At 35.1% G+C, this 14,963-nt stretch overlaps 1 protein-coding gene and 1 long non-coding RNA gene across 3 annotated transcripts in view; both read left to right on the top strand.

Moving 5' to 3' along the window:
* LOC126830518 (uncharacterized) overlaps positions 1-14,963 on the top strand; it is a 52,125-nt gene that overhangs the window by 10,120 nt on the left and 27,042 nt on the right. The gene's annotated exons all lie outside the window — the stretch shown is intronic.
* LOC126830516 (zeta-sarcoglycan) lies at positions 116-14,849 on the top strand. Of its 2 annotated transcripts, none has more exons than XM_050560912.2 (8): positions 116-325; positions 7,136-7,343; positions 9,189-9,290; positions 9,889-9,976; positions 10,907-11,026; positions 11,529-11,595; positions 12,111-12,234; positions 12,840-14,848. In XM_050560912.2, the coding sequence occupies exons 2-8, from the start codon at positions 7,140-7,142 to the stop codon at positions 13,014-13,016; spliced, it is 882 nt and encodes a 293-aa protein (XP_050416869.1). In that variant the 5' UTR covers positions 116-325; positions 7,136-7,139; the 3' UTR covers positions 13,017-14,848. The 2 variants fall into 2 exon arrangements, with proteins under 2 accessions (XP_050416869.1, XP_050416870.1); XM_050560913.2 differs by lacking the exon at positions 116-325 and adding an exon at positions 6,090-6,486 and having other exon boundaries at positions 12,840-14,849.

Below are 14,963 nucleotides of genomic sequence, written 5' to 3'. Positions count from 1 at the left end.
GGCCCTACGCCACTTTCTCGTCGAACACCGGGCCCAAACTCTGGACGCCCTGGGTTTGTGAGCCAGCCTTGCTGTGCGGAGCCATGGTGGGTCAGCAAGGCTGGCTACAAGGCTGGCTATAGACGTCGTACACTTCTCTACTTTAACACGAACTTGTGTATACTCGATATCGTCGTGCACACGTGTTGAGTCTGACAGCTGCGGCATCGGGGTTGGAATATATGCAGTAACTTGAAAGAACGTTGCCAACTTATATAGACTTACAGATAAGACAACAAGGATATATAGACGCCATGAAAAGTAGATGATAGTTTGTTCAAAAGCTGTAAGTAACTTTATTTTAGAAGGTCCTAATTAATATTAAAAACTTTTGTCTCTCTCCCTCTTTTATAATATTGTTCTTTGATTCTCCCGAAATTTATGTTCGTGTAATACGGTAATAAAATCAATTCTAATAGTTTATATTTAATGCAGACAACTGCCATAGTAATTTCTAAAATGGACTCAAATTGACAACAATATTTAGTGATATAAGCTGTTCTAGAGAAGAGCTTGATTAATGGAATATACGGGATGGAGAGAACATTTTTGATAGACAATTATTATCCCATGAGTAGGTTGTATAAGAAGACGATAGCTATCAGGAATTGGTCTATTATTAGATAGCTCGATCTGTATCATTACGCTAGTGCGTTTGGCATTTGCCTGGCCAATTCCTCTGTTTATTAACCGGTGAATGAAAACAGTTGTTTACTATAGAACTGGCCAGATAAGTTAATTGATGAAGATAGTATGTAGGCCTGGGAGTTTATCCGGTACATTACTTTATTTCAACTGGATTAATAGACGGAATTTCTTTTATTGAGAAATAATTTGTTCTAAAGAAAATACTGTTGACTCCAAATTCAGTACATTATTGCATTGTATGGCCCACCACCAAGAAAAACACAAAGAAAGTCTATGCACAGTTTCATGCATGTATATAAATATGTAGGGTTTAGGATTAGAATCCCAACAATCCCTAAGTTGCACTCCATGATACATACAAGCAGTTAACACAGAATTAACATATCAATATCTAGAGAAATAAATGTAAATATATGTTATTTTCAGCTTCCATCTAGTAAGGATAATATTTGATATTGCACAGATAAGTCATTGGTACATTGGTTTATAAATAGTACACACTTTTAAACATTATATATGTATTATAAACAATCAAACATGGGTTATGGGTATATTCGCTGTAAGTTATTTGGGAATTTATCTGGACTGCATGTTAAAACTGACCGATTGTATCATTACAAACCCTTAAAGATTGTCTATTATGAAACATGGGTTATATGTATAATCACTGCAGTATTACTGTATACTAAAAATCGGTTACATATATATATATTCACTTTGGGTATTATATATAAAAAATAAATGGGTTATATGTATTGTATATTCACTGTGAGTATTATAAAATAATGGGTTACATGTATATTCACTGTGGGTATTATAAAACAAATGTATATTCATTGTGGGTATTATAAAACAAATGTATATTCACTGTGGGTATTATAAAACAAATGTATATTCATTGTGGGTATTATAAAACAAATGTATATTCACTGTGGGTATTATAAAACAAATGTATATTCACTGTGGGTATTATAAAACAAATGTATATTCACTGTGGGTATTATAAAAAATGAATATTAGGTATATCCACTGTAAGTATATATGGGTTATAATAAAATGATTTTTATATATGTATATTTACTGTGTATATTATAATAAAGGGGTTAGACCTATATTATATTATATATTCCCTCATTCTCCAGGCAGTGTTTCATTTGATAAATCTAAACCAAACACTGCTGTATCAGTGTAAAGATTTTGTGTCTAGTACACCTCATGCTTCAGGTTGGATTTTACTACTGTCTCACACTAACACTATGGAATAACAATTACTGATTTATTAATATGCATTTGGACCATGATACAGAGATAATAGAGAGAGAGTGAGAGAATTTAATGTTCATCCACACACACTAGGTCATTTCGGGACTAACATATGGTTCAATTTTATTTTAATAATACGCTTGCGCGTAGGTGTCTTTAGCAGTGGGAGGAAACTGGAGGACCCGGAGAAAACCCATGAGGTTGGACAGGCGACCCTACTCCTTGTCACGTACAACCGGGGAATTTGTGAAGCCACATATGAGATATAGAGGTTTAAACGTTTGGTCTATAAAGTGTAGACATTTTCTTTTTAGTACTCCTCAAATAGTTGGTAATACTTTACCAAGCAGGTCACTGTTTGGAAGTGTTTACTTGCCATACCAGGTAGTGAATATCCTAGAAAAATGCAAATAGTTATTTGCAACCTCATTTAAACAATAAATTATGAATTTTCTTGTCTCAAATTACCCCCATCATGCATTGTGTATGACAATTGTTTTTATGGAGATCAACCTTGAACTGCACTTGATCTCATACACATTTAGAAATTTTTTAAAGTTTCTTTAAGGGTATTACTTTCAGGAACTCTTGAAGTGTTGATGTCTAAAATAAACAGCATGGGTGTTAAAGTCATTTTTAACTTGCTGCTGACAGATGGAGTTATAACTTAACTAGGGCACAGTAGGAACTTTGATATTTAATCTAGTTTTACGCTGTCTAATTATTGTGCTATGTGTAACTTGCAAGAGCTTTTTATTATGGCTTCTCACAAACTGTTTACTATTCTAGGTCGAGGAATTTAGTGAGGCTTCTCACAAACCCTTTACTATTTTACGTTGTGGAATTTAGTGATGGCAACATCATGTTGTTTTATAATTGAAAGTACAAAAATAAAAAAGCACAGAAATAACATTTTCATGTTGTTATATAATTATGTTAGTAAGATACGATTTTTATTGTACCCAAACATCCGTTTAGGACAGCATACAATATAAATATGTACATAAATAACAACTTCAACTTTTTCATTTGCATATTACGTCCATTAAGAACAGTATACAAAACATACACATACATAACAATATGGCGAATGATCTAATAAAATGATATACAAAAGAGAGAGGTACAAAAATATATCCGTTCCACAAAGGTTAATGTAATCAGTACCATTTTTACCATTTACCATTTTTACCTGTTCCACAAAGGTTATGTAATCAGTTTACCATTTTTACCTGTTCCACAAAGGTTATCTAATCACTTGTGGAAGATGAAAAACACTTCCTACTTGAATGCACTAAATACAAAAATCTTCGGAAATGAATTGTCAATCCAATTCTCTCCAAAAATGACTTACAGTTCTCTTTCTTTAATCTGTTTACCCCGCCAAGATGTATATATTTCGCGAAATCTGCCATTTTGTGTGTTCTGCTCCCTGTGGGCGTTTTTATGCAATAAAATTTATCTTATCTTAAATACAATTTGTGAATTGTATAAATAATAACAATATGGCCAAACCAATTTAATTTTTAGAGGTTTAGATAAAATAAAAAAAATAGCCAAAGTTTTGTTTAAAATTTCAAAACTTAAAACTTTGGAACTGAAAAATTGTTTTTAAATTAGATCTCTTCCTGAATCCTGATGTAAGCAAAAATTTTAATAAGTCTCTGGAAGAACAGAAATTATAATTTGGTGTGGTGTGGAGGAATTTTATTTATATGTAGTTGGGTTATATTTTGAACACTATTTCAGAAAGAAATCAGATTATTCAAAAATCAACATGTATTCCCCTGTATTAGGATATGACTTTTAGTTGTTTATTCTGAACCAAAGTCTAAAAGTAGAAACTCTATCTGTTTTACGTGTTTTGAAGAGAACAGCTCAAGTACTTCATATTTCAGACATATTGAATCAATTGGCTATAATTTGTAGTCTATGGTTCTACAGTATTATAATGAAGGCAGGTTGCATGAAAATCACCCGGTTATTAAGATCGGATTTCTGGATTACTAGTGCCAGTAATACGAGAAACAGATGTTGTCATTCATTTAACAATCTGATAGATAAAAAAATTGAACCCAATGGTTTTGTTGTTTAGAGAAACATATGGTTAATATTTAATTAGATTGTTGTATGTTATAATATTTGTGCAAGAGTTCCATCAGTTTTTTCTCAGTCTCTGTGCATTAGAGGGGTTGGATGACGCAATGGTTAGCGCATGCGCGTTGTATCATAAGGTCTGTCATTGAGCTAACTTGCAGGGTTTCGATTTCCCATTTGTACGTGACAAGGAGTAGGGTCATCTGTCCAATCTCGTGGGTTTTCTCTGGGTCCTCCGGTTTCATCCCACTACCAAAGATTCCTATAAAAGGAGCTAAATCTCTAATATTTGGGACCTAGAAATGGACACAAATGGGTCGCAATGAATATAATAATGTAATATGAATGTATATAAACTGATTTACATTCAATCGTTTCTGTTTTTACTGTAATTTCTAATCAGTTATGTTCTGCGAAATATGCCAGAAGTCTCAATCAAATGGCAATCTCTAGTGTCTGGTTATTCCAGTCTACACTGATAGTATTTATTGCGCATGCTCTCCAGATAAGAATATGGCGCCACCGTTTGACACGACTTGTGGAATATGTCTAGCCTCATCTTCGATTCCCTTATTACAAATGGCGCTGAAATGCATTATGGTACACGATTCATGTACCAATGGTAAAATGTTTATTTTGTCTTAAAATATTGGATATCAGAAGCCCATCTTTTTCCGGTAAGATCACAACATCAGTGTTGATTTAAATTGACAAATAATTCGTGTTTTCAATGTCAAAGACTTTGGATGATATTGAGTCAGAGTCTTAGCTACTTTAAGAAAACAAAATGAAAACATCAAGAGTAGATATAGTCTTCGGACTTGGATTCAGTATAAAAGTTTAATCTCTAATACTAGTAATATGAATATCAGTTTAAAATGGTTTAATTCCATTCAGTATTTTCAAAATTACAATAAATAGAAATTAGGGACCAACTGGCTGAGGCAATGTCAACTCCTTTTCTTAGATGATATCAGAATGGGGCATTATGGAAGATTAGATAAAAAGCTGGCAGTTCTCACTATAATCGTTAAAAACTAGATAATGTAAAGGGAATATGCTGAATATGTCAGTCAAATTGTTCCACTCTGGACTGAGAAATTAGTGATTGAATTTTAGGCCTATCCTTGATCATCATTGCTTAAGATTATCCATTTATGGATCTAATAATCAATGAGTGTTGAACAGCAGACCGAATTTAATCAAGTGAAAATCTGACACGTAAGATGACATCGAGAGTTGATTAACATTTTAGATCTAAAGAAAGACCTGCAGATTTAGCTCTTGCATCTGATATTTTTAGAGTATAATTTAGTCATAAGATGCATGTCGAATTATCTGTATATGATTAATCTACGATATGATTCATAACACACGTAGTACATTGTATGAGAAATGCCAAATTGGAAATCGTGACTAAAGTACACATTAAATAAACGTATACATATTGACATACATAATTGCTCCAATAAAAGTGGGTGGCTCAAAAATTTGACATTGATGGACGATAGAGAAGTGTAAATATTATTATATCCAGGTGGGTAGTGCCGTTTGCCTTCCAGGTAACCTATATACACCTATATACACGATCAACAGACTGGTGTAAGTATACATGAAGCTGGCTTATTTCAGCATCACTTATTTCATCTGAAGATTGGCATGCCATCTATCTATCTATTTATATACCCTTCCTAGTGAGAAGATGCTCTGGAATTCTCCACAGGATGTAAATACTTACGAGAACTTATTTTCTGCAGGACTGTTCCTTGCCGTGTTGTTTGTCTATCTTCTGCAGGACTGTTCCTTGCAATATTGTTTGTTTATGTTGTTTAAATATCAAATTAAATGTTATTCATTAGATATTTACATGTGTTTGTGTAGGTGTATTTTGCATCGGAATTTGGTAATATCATCATCATCTTAGAGATTCGTGTTTATTTATTCTGCAGCAGTTTTTGACCTGTTTGTATATATATATATATATGTATACTATGCAATAATGGTGTATGGTGAACTTATGAATAACTCTAATTGAATTTTTTATGCACTTGATTTAAAGTAGCTAAGTCTTTAACTCAATATCATCCAAAGTCTTTGACATTGAAAACACGAATTATTTGTCAGTTTAAAACAACGTTAATGTTGTGATCTTACCGAGAAAAGATGGGCTTCTGATATCCAATATTTAAGACAAAATAAACATTTTACCATTGGTACACGAATCACGTACCTTAATGCGTTTCAGCGCCATATGTAACAAGGGACTTGAAGAACAAGGCTAGACAAACGGTGACATCATATTCTTAATCTGGAGAGCACGCGCAATAAATGCTATTGGTGTAGACTGGAATAACAAGATGCTAGAGATTGTCACTCGATTGAGACTTCTGACATATTTCGCCGAACATAACTGATTAGAAATTAAAGTAAAAACAGAATGTAAATCAGTTTATATACATTCATATTGCTTTATTATATGTGTTGCGACCCATTTCTAGGTCCCAACTATTTAGCTCCTTTAAATACAAAGCTGGAAGTTAAATGATTAATGTACATGTACAGTGGTTCAAATGATAGAAATTATTCTCATGAAATGGGCAATAATATAAACACAAGATTATTTTTACGACTCGGGTAATTAATTAATGAATATCTGTTATTGCAGTGTTTTTGTTATGAATTTTGTACACATGCCCAAAATATTTGCTAATCTTAGTCTTATAGTTTACCATGTACTATAAATAACAAGAAAATGATGATATTGCCCTGTGCATGTTGTATGGTATTCTGCATACACACATTCCACTATTATATAAATATATATATATATACCATATTACAGTCAGTGGCATGGTCAAATAGTCATTTTTATACACCCACACGCAAATATGGTTGTATATTGTTGTCACCTCCGTGCATATATCCGTTATCCCCTATGCGCAAGAGAATTATTGAAATAAAATTGAACCATATCTTAGTCTCGAAATGACCTAGTTTGTGTCAAGTGGACTTTAAACACCATTTCTCTCTTTCTTTGCTTGTCTAAAGCTCGGCTATTTCTAATGGATTTTGTATTCTTTACTTACAGCAATATGCCCCAAACAACAGGAGCGGATGCACCAACTGATGCTAATGGATTAACCAATAATCCACCAACTTCTAGTGATAGTCAACCTATTGGTATTTATGGTTGGAGAAAAAGATGTCTTTATTCGTTTATATTATTTCTTATGGTGGTAGTTATCATGAATCTAGCTTTAACAATATGGATTCTTAGAGTTTTTGATTTCTCAGTGGTAAGATTTTCTCTTTATTGTCCCCCGCCTTTCGAAGAAAGCAGGGGACTATTAAAATGGGTTCGTCCGTCCGTCTGTCTGTCCGTCTGTCTGTCCGTCACACTTTTTGGGACACAATAACTCTCTTCCTAATTGAGCTAGAATGTTCAAACTTGGTGTATGTGTTTATTAGGTCAATGCCTTGATGGAGTTCGAAGATGAGCATTTTCCGCTTAGGGTAAGCAGAGATAAGCAATTTGATTGGTTGATGCTTTGGGACACGATAACTTTTAATTGAGCTAGAATGTTCAAACTTGGTGTATGTGTTTATTAGGTCAATGCCTTGATGGAGTTCGAAGATGAGCATTTTCCGCTTAGGGTAAGCAGAGATAAGCAATTTGATTGGTTGATACTTTGGGGCACGATAACTCTCTTCCTAATTGAGCTAGAATGTTCAAACTTGGTGTATGTGTTGATTAGGTCAATGCCTTGATGGAGTTCGAAGATGAGCATTTTCCGCTTAGGGTAAGCAGAGATAAGCAATTTGATTGGTTGATGCTTTGGGACACGATAACTTTAGTTGTCCCCCGCCTTTTGAAGAAAGCAGGGGACTATTAAAATGGGTTCGTCCGTCTGTCTGTCTGTCCGCCTGCCTGTCCGTCCGTCTGTCTGTCCGTCACACTTTTTGGGACACAATAACTCTCCTTCTAATTGACCTAGAATGTTCAAACTTGGTGTGGGTGTATATTAGGTCAATGCTTTGATGGAGTTCGAAGATGAGCATTTTCTGCTTAGTGTAAGCAGAGATAAGCAATTTGATTGGTTGATGCTTTGGGACACGATAACTTTAGTTCTAATTAAGTGAGAGTGATGAAACTTGGTGTATAGTTTTATTACATCAGTACCTTGACTAAGTTCGATGATGAGCATTTTCTGCTCAGGGTAAGCAGATCGATAAGCAATTTGATTGGCCGAGACTTCGGAACACAATAACTCTCCTTCTAATTGAGCTAAAATGTTCACACTGCTTCTAATTGAGGTAGAATGTTTAAACTTGATGTAGATGTTCGTCTTGACTGAGTTCAATGATTAACATATCGATCTCAAGCTAAGCAGAGATAAGCAATTTCCTTGGTCGATGCTTTGGGACAATATAACTTTGATTCTGTCTGATAGAGAGTGATGAAATTTAGTGTATAGTTGATAAACAGTTTGATTGCTCGATACTTTTGAAAAAAATAGATGTGCGATTAATTAATATGTGGCATCTATTTATTTGCGGATTTCGGCGGGGGACATCAGCCTCACTGTTGGCTTGTTTATTTTGGGGGTTACCCGCATCATCAAACAGCTAAAGTTATTATCTAATTACTGGCATCTGTTTTATATAATAAACTTTAGAACTAGAATGTACTAGATGCCAATTAATGTTTGATTATATCTCATAATTACTTCATGGGTTGTTGCTCTTGATCAGTTTTTGCTTCCATTATCGACTTTGTGGTTTTTCTCTGGGTCCCCCGGTTTCCTCCCACTGTTAAAGACCCCTACACACAAGCAAATTACTGAAATAAAATTAGGTCATATGTTAGTTCCGAAATGACCTAGTTTGTGTCGAGTGAACGTTAAACCCCATTTCTCTCTCTCTCTCTTAAGAAAAGCTTTTTATTGCTCCAACCTGTGCTGTGTATTGGGTGCACCAGTTGTCTGCTTAAATACAACTTGACACCAATTCTGAGGATCAAAATGTGTCACCAATTCTGAGGATCAAAACTTGACACCAATTCTGAGGATCAAAACATGTCACCAGTTCTGTTGATCAAATGTACATTATGCAGTAGTAGATTAGTTATTTTTGTTTTTAAGGATGGTATTGGAAGATTACGTATGACACCAAAAGGTGTGAGATTAGATGGTGAAGCTGAATTCCTTAAATCTGTTTACACACAAGAAATCAGATCCAAAACGGTTAGTATCTTTAAAATATAAACTAATATCTTTACTTTCTTATTCACATTCAAATCAGTAGTAGCCTCATAACACTAAAATAGACCTAAACTATAAATTCTCAGGCTAACGTAAACCAAGATCATCTTTTTGAATGAAAGCAACAACTATTATAGTACATACAGGAGGACAAAACTACACACAAAACAAAGTCTACAAGATAAACCCGCGGACAAGACAGAATGTAGACATTGCAAAAAATAAACAAATATCAAATCAAGTGAATGGTTCCAGGGGTAAATTGTAAGCGTCCACTGAGCTGTACAGTCCCGGGGCGGTAATGGTACAGGCTTCACTCAAAATGAAAAAAAAAACCATTTACAAAAAAGACGTAACAGAATAATGCAACCTATCTTGATAGTGGTCACCTCTTCAATGGCGATAGTCTGTCAGTTGACGTCAAACAATTTTAACAATAAGGACGATAATCCGGATAGAATCTCGGAAAACACTAAAATAATAAGTGTAGTTAGCAAACAGGAGCAAAGCTCGACAACAAGAACATTCTGCAGTACGAAGGGGCTAAAACTTGTAATGACTTGTTTTTGTCTGTTTTCAGGGAGATCCTTTATATGTAGAATCGAGTCAAGAAGTTAAAATACAATCTAGAAATAAAGCTAACCATGTTACAAGTAGTCTTAATTTAGGTAATGGTTATTTAATATAAATAATCTACTGATCTTTAACGTAGCGAGAGAGATGAGATGAAATCAGGTTTAACAACGTCCTACTGTTCTGCTCCTATACTGGGCTAATAAAGACGGGCTTGCACCATACAGTGTGCTATGAGGGAAATTTTGCTCAGACAGCAGTGGCCTACTCTTATATCAAATGCCAGCTGCCAGGGGATCTTTTACGTGCATGCCAATGTATACACAGGACCTTAGTTTTTTGTCGCATCCAAACGAATAGACAGCTGTTTAACGTCCACTTGACACAAACTAGGTCATTTCGGGATAAAATATGGTTCAATTTTTTATTTCTATAATTTTCTGGTGCGTAGGGTTCTTTAGCAGTTGGAGGAAAATGGAGGACCCGGAGGAAACCCACGAGGTCGGACAGGCGACCCTACTCCTTGTCACTTACAAGCGGCGAATAGAAACCACACCACTTGACTCAATGACAAGCCTGTTGGTTTCACGCTAGCACGTCAAACCACTAGAGCCCCACCCCCCTTTAACTTAGCACTGAACTGATGCAGGACATTCAAAGCTCAGTTCTCACTAGTAGTTTGGATGGGATAAAAAAACCGAGGTTCACCTGTAGATGAAAACGCTGCAGTGCAGGCAAAATTCTCCTAGGTTAAAGGGGGAGGGGTGCTGACTCGGCTTCTACCAGAGTTACCCATATTTTATGATTTTATTTAATATGCTGTATGTATGTGTCAAATAAATATATCTTATTATCCATCTATCTACCAAATTGTATGTATGTGTGTGTGACAGATAATAACCAGAATATGCCTCCTTGTCACTGTTGATGCGAGGGTCCCAGTGACATGTTCAGACAGGTGGCCTGTGTAAGCATAATTCGACCCTGGTTACAGTAGAGATAATTTAAAGGTATTCTTTTTATAGATAATGAAAAATTTCAAGCAAAATGTGAAATATTTGAAGTTAAAGATAGAAAAGGAAAAATAAAGTTTTTAGTTAGTAAGGATAAAGTTATTATTGGTACAGATGAAGTCAAATATAACGGTGAGTAATAAATCTTTTAATTAGGCCTCTTCCTTTCAATATGAAACCATAGGCCTATAATCTGATTAAAACACAGATACTATTTCGTTTCTTTTTTTATAGTCTTTTTACTTGTCTTTACTACACTAGGATCTGGAAAAGTTGTTATATAACCCGCATTCTGGATGATGTTAGGGATTAGCCAATGAAACAGTCTGTTACGGCACGTTTTTGGCGTGATGTGCACGGAACTGTGGGTAACCCACTAGAAACATTAGTGCTGATTGGTTAATCAAATGGCTGATGTCATAGGGTCAAAAGTCACCAGTACGACCTCAGATGCAACCTTCCATTACAACAGGTCAGATCTTCATGTAGTGTAGGCCATTGAAAGTAAAAAAACGAAACGAAATATTGATCTGTATTTTAATCAAATTTATAGGCCTATGAACAATTTTCCATGCCAATGTAAAATTTACAAATGTTTCATCTTTTATTGTTTTGTATTTTGTTTGTGATTTAGGAGAAGTTATATTTGATGGGTCTATAGAAACACCATCTTTAAGGGGACCAATATCTGAAGAACTAAAGTGAGTATACACATTAGTCTTTATCATCCAGTCATCTTGATGGAGAGAGAGACACACACAGAAAGAGAGAGAATCAGAGTTTAATGTCCACTCGACAAAAACTAGGTCATTTTGGGACTAACATATGGTTCAATTTTATTTCCAAAATTCGCTTGCGCGTAGTTGTCTTTAGCAGTGGGAGGAAACCGGAGAACCTGGAGAGAGAGAGATGGGGTTTAATGTCCACTTGACACAAACAAGGTCATTTCGGGACTAACATGGTTCAATTTTATTTCAAAAATTCGCTTGCACGTAGTCGTTTTTAGCATTGGAAGGAAACCGGAGGACCCGGAGAAAACCCCACGGAGTTGGACAGGCGACCCCACACCTTGTCACATACACCCAGGGAATAGAAATGCCAGTTGACTCAATGACAGACCTTATGATACAATGCGCATGCGCTAACCATTCAGCCATCCAAAAATTGACAAATTTGAACATTTACTGTTGTATATATCATTTTGTTTTGGTTTTAGAATCGAGTCACCATCAAGTTCCGTGGAAATTTCCGGATCAGCTGGAGTTTCTGTACAGGCGCCAGCAGGGGATGTGGAGCTGAAGAGTCAGGACAATATACGTTTACAGACGTCTTCTGGTGCTGTAAGTACATTATTTACAAACAATTGTTAACCAGAAAACAGTAGAAGAAACAAGCTAGAAGCTTGTTAATCACATTATAATATCTTTAAAACTTGAGTTGACTTAAAATTTTGAAAAATTGGCTGGTAACACGCTCAGGATATAATGTATTCTGGTGGGCATCATTATATATTTGAGATTGCAACTGTCAGGGGATATTATAAATGACTAACTAAGGGTTTCGTGGATCTACCCTACATACATGCATATTAAGTTTAAGTCATCAAGATGTCATTATGTAACTTTTAGACAAACAACTCTGACAAATGGGAATTCGCCCTATATTCCGGACATGTCCGACGCTATTTTCCAAACATTCTAAATTGTCCGTCCAGGAATATACCCAATCAGACATCAAGACATGGTGAATAATATTCAAAATTCCAAAATTAAATAACGATAAAAGTTATGCCCTTTTATTTCGGTAAAAATGTCCGACAACAAAAATTTTGAAATCCCAACACTGAATGTCTGTGTTGGTGAAAGGTGAATATGTTATATTTCGTATTCTATATTTCTAAAGATGATATCAGAATGTATTTAACCACGTAAACTTTCCTTTTCAGATACATTTGGACTCAAAAGATATATTCTTAAAAAATATAAAAGAAAGCGATACCAGTGGTATACAAGGTGTTAGCTCCTCAGACATTTATCAACTTTGTATGTGTCAAAATGGACGAGTTTTTCTTGCTGAAGCAGACGGTATATGTTCTGCAACATCAGACGTTTGCAATTCCTGATAAGCTGCAGAGAATTTATTCATCATCATATGGATACCGGTACATGCAGTTTATTTAAATCATCAGAGATTGGAGTTTGTGTAATTTTAAGAGGGTGTGATTTTGATTAGAAATTTCTTTCAGTGAAATATATTTTTGTTGAAGTGAGTAGGAACGATCAACAAGACGAAGCTCAATTCTAATAATTATCAGTAAAAAGTAGTTCGTGTAGAAAATATGTTGTGATGTGTCAACTATTTAAACAATGTGTACTTGATGTTCAAATATTATAATTCAATATGGTGGACAGTTGAAGACGTTCTTTAAGTGACTTATTGTGAAATATCATGCATTCTACTCTATTATTATATGTATAACCAACATTATCACACTCCAAGACATTAATATATCATAATAATCTTAATACCTAGGGCAGACGAGGATATTCTTTCGCCCAATCATGCCAATTTTTTTATAAGCGTTGAAAACATCGCCTGTGTGCCTGGTCACGGCGACGACGATTCTGCTCGCCGAACCATTCACCTATATCTAGCATGTAAGATATTTTCGGCCGAATATTTACGCAAGCGATCGATTCGCCTGCATATTCGCTTGTCTGCCTGTGTCCAGCTTATATTGTTGAATGAACCATTTTCTTAAGCAATCGGAGACATCATTGATATCACATGATCTCAAAATGGCTTCCTCCACTGCCGAAGCGTGGATTCTGACGAAAGAAGAATTGGTGATTCTTTGGTCAGAGGCCTTGCCTGTTTGACGTCATGATTCCAGAGTTTTAGAAGCAAATAAATAGCTACCTGAGCCAGCTTACGTTTTAAGCGATTCGTCATTTTGTACAAGTCACGTGATGGACGTAATTTACTTGCAGAGTGGCATACGCTCTCGTGACGATCGCTATATATGTGCCTGCTAGTGATCAACTGTAAACAATCACTGCGATCAGGAACTAGCAACTGGGTGAGCACACTAGGCGGTTTTTTGACGTTTCATTTTCTACAACAGAAATCGCTGATGTTGTTGTGTAGTGTGCACTAGGCTTTAGTTCAAAAACAAAATAGGCGTTTATTTAATGTGATGGGAAAAGTTTGTTTGTCAGTTGGTTTACTGATTTCATTAAACATGTCAACTGTTAGCTATATCTGTGGATATAAAATTTTAAATATAGACCAACAACCACACCACTTGAAAATCAAATCAAAAACAAATTTAATCATATCAACATTTTCAGTTGGTTTAAGTCCACTCCTACCGGACAAACATATGGTTCAATTTTATTTAGCAGTGGGAGAAAACCAGAGGACCCGGAGAAAACCCACGAGGTTGTCCAAGCGACCCTACTCCTTGTCAAGTACAACCACGCATGTTGACTCAATGACAGACCTTATGATAGAATGTGCATGCACTAACCATTCGGCCATCCAACCCCACCACAGTTTGTCAGTGAAGGGGCAAGGAGAATTAGGGACTAATTGTAGCAATAATAAAATTAGTGAAATAACTGAGATCTAGATTTAGTATAGGGCTCTTATTAATGTTTTGTATGATCTCACCTAGTATAGATTTCATTAAGTGCAATTTCATTTCTCCGTCCTTTCTCAAATGTGCCAATTTTTCAATTTATTTAATTTTTTAAATTAGATTTTTCACTTAAGTTTTTAACTCATATACACTGTTGGTCTTTCATACTGAGATTAATGTACTCTTGTTTCATATAGCTTATATTAGACTTTTCATTTCTTATTTTATATACATGTATTAGAGTTTTATTTCATGTAAATCTATGTGAAAATATATGTATTATTATTACAAAAATTGGTTCATTTCTATTCTTCACCCCCCCTCACCCCTTTTTAAACTAGAAACATCCAAACAGGGTCACCGTTTTGAGTGTTGAACTTCTCAGCCATAAGTCTTAACACTTCTTGCAGATAAAGTGTATATAATACA

This window comes from Patella vulgata, chromosome 8 (genome assembly GCF_932274485.2).
Source record: "Patella vulgata chromosome 8, xgPatVulg1.2, whole genome shotgun sequence".
Lineage (NCBI taxonomy): Eukaryota > Metazoa > Mollusca > Gastropoda > Patellidae > Patella > Patella vulgata.
The sequence above is the reverse complement of the archived record's forward strand: the minus strand, read 5'-3'. Positions and strand labels throughout refer to the sequence as shown.

Bases quoted from the DNA above. Each gene is read 5' to 3' on its own strand.
- LOC126830516 (XM_050560913.2), top strand. From the start codon at position 7,140: ATGCCCCAAACAACAGGAGCGGATGCACCAACTGATGCTAATGGATTA. The intron at 7,344-9,188 runs GTAAGATTTTCT...TTTGTTTTTAAG, and splicing joins GAGTTTTTGATTTCTCAGTG to GATGGTATTGGAAGATTACG. The intron at 12,235-12,839 runs GTAAGTACATTA...TTTCCTTTTCAG, and splicing joins TACAGACGTCTTCTGGTGCT to ATACATTTGGACTCAAAAGA.